General features: G+C 31.0%; 1 protein-coding gene across 1 annotated transcript; it reads left to right on the top strand.

The window, feature by feature from the left end:
* Positions 1 to 707: 707 nt before the first annotated feature.
* On the top strand, positions 708 to 5,523 carry LOC11410771 (F-box protein PP2-B15). The gene is made up of 3 exons (XM_003591127.4): positions 708 to 1,241; positions 1,429 to 1,547; positions 4,864 to 5,523. Exons 1-3 carry the CDS (start codon positions 960 to 962, stop codon positions 5,306 to 5,308), a joined length of 846 nt encoding a protein of 281 aa, XP_003591175.1. The 5' UTR covers positions 708 to 959; the 3' UTR covers positions 5,309 to 5,523.
* Positions 5,524 to 5,921: the final 398 nt, after the last annotated feature.

Genomic DNA, 5,921 nt, shown 5'->3' with positions numbered 1-5,921 from the left:
GCACAAAATGATCTGAGATAACATGAGAATCTACCCCTTTGACACCAAGCCATTCCCGCACCATAGGCCATAATGCACCGAAAATTGGACAAGACAAAAACATATGATTCACATCTTCAACATGCCCACATCCCGTGACACAAAATCGATCCTCCACAGATGTAATGCCACGATCTGCCAAGTTGGATTTAGTAGGTAATCGATCTCTCAACAGCCGCCAAGCAAGGATATAAACTTTTAAATGAACCAGTTTATGCCAGATTAACTCCATATTTTGATGAACATGAGGTTGTTCATGTGATGTCAACATGTCATATACACCACAGACATTATAACCTCTAATCTGATCCGGTAACCACATTCACCTATCTGTTTTTGATTCCTGCAAAAAGACTGTTAGTAATAAATTCTTACACTCTTCCACGAGGTCCTCCTCCCACACCCATAATTAATTGTTGTATCAATTATGTTGACAATTGCTATTATTTCACAAGTTTACCTAGAGAATTAATTAAAGTATCAAACGATTTTGAAATTCATAAAGACATTTTATACTTTATCTTTTGAACAAGAGTTTTTAATTCATGAGTTGGATTCGAGAATTATAATACCCATAAGCATAAATTCAATTCTTTTACACAAATTTGTGTCGTTTCTCAAGTGAAAGAATCCTAATATAGAACTTGATATTATTTTTTTCCACGGATAAATTCCATGACCAAGTCTAGAAACCTCAAATTCTCATCAATTTGGGCAACTTATTTGACTAAAACCCAACCCCCAATCGACACTTAATGCGAACAACAAGACATTGACACCTAACTTCAACAATGACAACTACCTTAAAAAATGACACCTACCATCGAATTTGCCTATATCAAGCAAAACACAATAGCCATAAGATGATGAACCATTGGATTTTGTGAATCGTAATCTCATAGCAAACTACATAGGCACATATGGCAATTAGTTGCTCCAACATAGATACTCTGCCGGAGGATTGTGTTTCAAAAATTCTAACGTACACATCTCCACTTGATGCATGTAATTTCTCAATGGTATCCTCAACTTTGCATTCAGCAGCTAACTCTGACACACTTTGGAGAAGCTTCTTACCCTCTGACTATGAAGACATCATCTCAAGAACCCTCAATCCCCTCACTCTCCAATCTTCTTCTTCATATAGACATCTCTTCTTCTCTCTCTGCCAACAACCTCTGCTCCTAGACAGGGGCCACATAGTAAGTAGAATCCACCTCTGATATAATTTCAATTACAGCAATTCATGGTTTGACAGAATCATGGTTAGCCATCACAATTTTGCCCAAAGTATATGTAGTTCTTGCAAAATCACAGTAGTTCACCATAATTTCTGTGGTGGTTCCAATTTCCAACAATTGATTGTTTTTTTTATGTAATGTTATGTAGAGCTTTAAATTGGACAAGTATTCGGGTAAAAAAACTTATATCCTATCTGCAAGAGAATTGTCAATAACATGGAGTAATGATCCATTGTATTGGAGCTGGAGACCATCTCCTGAATCAAGGTAAACTTGCTTTAATTTCAACTCCTTTTGTTTAAGCTTATCATGCTACTCAATCCAATACCGGCACGTTAATAACACAAATTTAAAATCCCTCGAAAAAAATAACACAAATTTAAAATGTATTTTAAATTTGAACCATGTTGTCAAGTGCTCTATGGGCGGTTCTATGGCCAGTGACCCAGGCATTCGCCCGGACTCCGGCCCAAATTTTTGCAATTTCTTATGTAAATCTCTATGAATTTCTTATATAAATCTCTATAAATTGGACAATTTAGACTTATTCAATCACCTGGTCCCTTAACTTAATTGATTGTCTCAATTTGGTCCCCTATCTATAATTTGTACCAATTTGGTCCCCTATGTTTTGCTTCGTTACTAGTTTTAGTCATTTCTGGTAGTTTCTCTAAAAAAAAAAAAACGTTAACTTATGTACCAATTCGGTCCCCTGTGTTTTGCTCCGTTCCTAGTTTTAGTCTTAACTAACAGAAAGGACTAAAACTAGTAACGGAGCAAAACATAGAGGACCAAATTGGTACAAATTATAGTTATGAGACCAAATTGAGACAATCAATTAAGTTAAGGACCGGGTGATTGAATAAGCCGATAATTTATTTAAATTTTTTGATTATTTGTTTGCAATTTCTTATGTAAACCTCTATAAATGTGCTACAATTTTTTTTTGTCCGAACTTTACGATAATTCCGCCACTAAAGCATTATGTAAGGAATACATATGAAAAAAAAGTTATCCTCAAAATATAAGTTAAACACTTCTCATAATTATAACTGCATTATTTTCTATACAAAAGATATCTCATTTGACTTTTTAAGCAATGTTCTAAAACCATTTGTTGACAATTTTTCTTTGAATTATTCGTTAAGTTAATCATGACTAGCAAAGAACTATATTCATAATTAATTGATCTTATTGTGAGAACAGAGATTTCCACATATCTTGCTTATATCATCTCTATCTATTTTGTTCTACTGTTTTTTCCGATAAGATTTGTTTTGTACCTATTTTGTTTTCATGTTCTTATCACGTTTATATTTAAGTTTATCATCAACTTTTCTCTCTTTCGTCTTTCTTTGTCTCTTAGCACAGAAATTAACTCGCACTTGAAACGTGGGAGGATGGGATGGGTAATACTAATTGATATTTTCATCTTTCTTTGTCTTTGTAATTTTTTTAAAGATAAATATTAACTTGTGCTTTAAGTCACAAGTGAAATGTAAAAAAAAAAATGTTGAAATTTGTGTATTAAATTTAATTTTTTAACTTTTAGTTAATGGAATGCACAAAATCTAAAAGGGTTTTGTTAACGAGTGCGCTCTGACACTCTTTAAGCATTTTAAATTAAATAATTATTCAATAAAAATGTCAAAATTTTCAATGCACTTTATTACACAAACTTTTACAAAAAGTTATATTTAAAGTCCTTAACTAGTGTTCGGGGTACTATTAGTTAACATTTCCCAATCTAAAAATATTTTTACTTTTGGAACATGAATTGAAAATAGAAAAAATTAAGAGCATGTGTTAAGAAAACTAAATGTAGAAATATAGTATTGAAAATTGTGCATTCTGACTTCTAACATCTATTAAGTTTTCTTTCAAAAAAGAAAAAAAAAATCTAAAAAGTTTAAAATTGCATTTTCTCAATCTAAAATTTATAATTTCTATATGTGTCTCACCCAGGGGCGGATCCAGACAATTGATATTGGTGTGGCAAAATTTGCAAAGCAACTATATATATTAACAAAGTAAAGCTTTAACAACTTAAAAACTATAGCAAAGTGGTTTGGGTGAGAGCATTTTACCATGGTGTTATAGGTTCGATTCCTTGCAACACCATTTTTAATATTAATAATTTAAAAAAAAAGATCAAAAACTGCAACTCGCCGAGAGTTGAACACAGGATCTGCAAGCCTACCATCAAATGTATACCGTTAGACTAACAAAGAAACTTCAATACATTGATGACTTATATTATATATATATTTAACGTATATCTGGTGTGGCAACTGCCACACCATGTTTCACAGTAGATCCGCCCCTGGTCTCACCACTTTATCTTTGACCCATTTTTAAATGACGAGACTCATATGAATTTTATCCAAAAAAAAAAGAATGTTGCTAGCACTCGTTGTATGCAAACTTCAATTTGAATACCGTAAGATGCCTAGTAATGGAAAAAAGGAATTTATGGACCATTTGTTTAAGATAATTAAAAATTCATTTTCTTGTTTTAGTTATGATTGTGTGTAAGTTTCTTTTTTTTTAAAAAAAACCTTTTAATAATCATAATATAATGATTTTTTTTTAAATTTTTTAAAAAATGATGTATTATTTTATATTTGTTTAAAATTATAAAAAGAAATTTGACATATGTTTTATAAAAATAATATTCTTTAACAACTAAGACCATCTCCAATGATGAGATCTACGCCCATTAAAAATAGGTACTATTATTTCTCGAAGAAAAAATAATTAAATTTTAGAGTGCTCGTTGGATTGAGATTCTATAAATAAACATCGTCTCTTTACGCGAGACCCACCATTAGTTCTCATTAAAGATGCCTTTCTAAAATGTCACGAAGGACCCACTTGCTTTTGCATAACAAATTATTATTGTTGAAAGATAATGAAGGACAGTTATTTTAGAAAGTTTATCTCGAACATAATTCGATTGATAAGGATGTTATATTATATGTGTAATAGTTGGAGTTCAAACTTTAAATTCTATATTTATTTATCTTAAAAATGTTGGATTATATTCATTAGACTATTTGATAAAAAAATCATATTTGTAGATTCATTCATAAAAAATGTTAAGAGTGTTGAGTCACTGGAATTAAGTGTATAAATAAAAAATGTGTAACACATTTAAATATAAAAAAATGAATATTTCCTTTGCGGATGTTCCAATTGTTTTTTACTGAGTTATGTTATTTGAACAATTATTTTAATAATAACTTTTGATGATACCAAAATTTTATAAAGAAAATGAGGTATTGACACATCTCATAAGTTCTAGCTCAACTGGTAAAAATGCCGAAATTGTTAAGCCGGACGTCATGACCAGGGTTCGAACTCTGGTACCTCCACTTTGTGTGTTTGAGTTTATGATGGCTTTGTCATCTCTTCTATCTACAAAAAATAAAAAAAAAATTAGATATTGACACAAACACCAAAACAACATAGGAAAAAAGTAAAAACATAATATGAATACGAGAGAGAAAGCTGTCAAAAATAGTTTTACAACTATCATTTCACATTAATAATCTTAAACAAATTGACCTTAATGATACTGCAGATTCGCAGAGGTGGCTGAGGTAAGAACAGTGAGCTGGTTAGAGATTAAAGGTAAAATGAGGACTCACATTCTAACACCAAACACGACATACGTTGTTTATCTCATCACAAAGGTTTCACATCGTGTGTATGGACTTGATTCTGCGCCAGCTGAGGTATCAGTTGCAATGGCCAACAAAGTGCAAAATGGGATGGCATATTTGTACAATAAATATGAGGATACTATGTTTTATGAAAACCATAGAAAGATGGAACGAAACAAATTGATGGAAGATAATAAGGAAATTCGAGTTCCATCTAAAAGGGATGATGGGTGGATGGAAATTGAATTGGGTGAATTTTTCTGTGGTGAAGTTGACATGGAGGTTAAGATGAGTGTTATGGAGGTTGGTTATAGATTGAAGGGTGGTCTCATCGTTGAAGGAATTGAAGTTAGACCAAAATAAACATGTTTGACTATAGATAGTAGAAGTAAAACCAAAGGTAAAGGCAATTTTTTATTGTTAGTTGTATTTTTCTGATTTTTTTAAAAGTATTTTTGTGAATAAAATAAATAAATACTAGAAAGACAGAATGAGAATGTATAATTATTATTATACATAGCCAATTTTGTGCAAAAACTGTACAATTTTTAGATGTAATTATAATATATCGTTATTTACATATTCCAGGTTAATCATAACTCTTGGTGTATAATATATAGTTTATCAAGTGTATTAAATCATCGTCAAAATATTAATTTAAAAGTTTGTATCAGCATGAATTATCGTACTACGGATGTAAAACTGGTGGTATACTAAGCATATAGGTTGAAGAATAGAAATTAAAGATGATTAGTGAAGACGGATGCAAAACATAAGAAATGGGTTTGAATTGAGTTTTAGGAATTAAAAATCTTTTTTATAGGTAAACCATTTTCGTTAAGACAACGAGTTTAACTCAGTTGATAGGGACAATGCATCAAATATGCATTGTCTAGGATTCAAATCTCGGCCACCACAAAAAAAAAGAGGTTAAATACAATAGTTCTTTATCCAAATATTTAAATTTATTTTAAGA

This window comes from Medicago truncatula, chromosome 1, assembly GCF_003473485.1.
Source record: "Medicago truncatula cultivar Jemalong A17 chromosome 1, MtrunA17r5.0-ANR, whole genome shotgun sequence".
In the NCBI taxonomy this organism is placed as follows: domain Eukaryota; kingdom Viridiplantae; phylum Streptophyta; class Magnoliopsida; order Fabales; family Fabaceae; genus Medicago; species Medicago truncatula.
The sequence above is the reverse complement of the archived record's forward strand: the minus strand, read 5'-3'. Positions and strand labels throughout refer to the sequence as shown.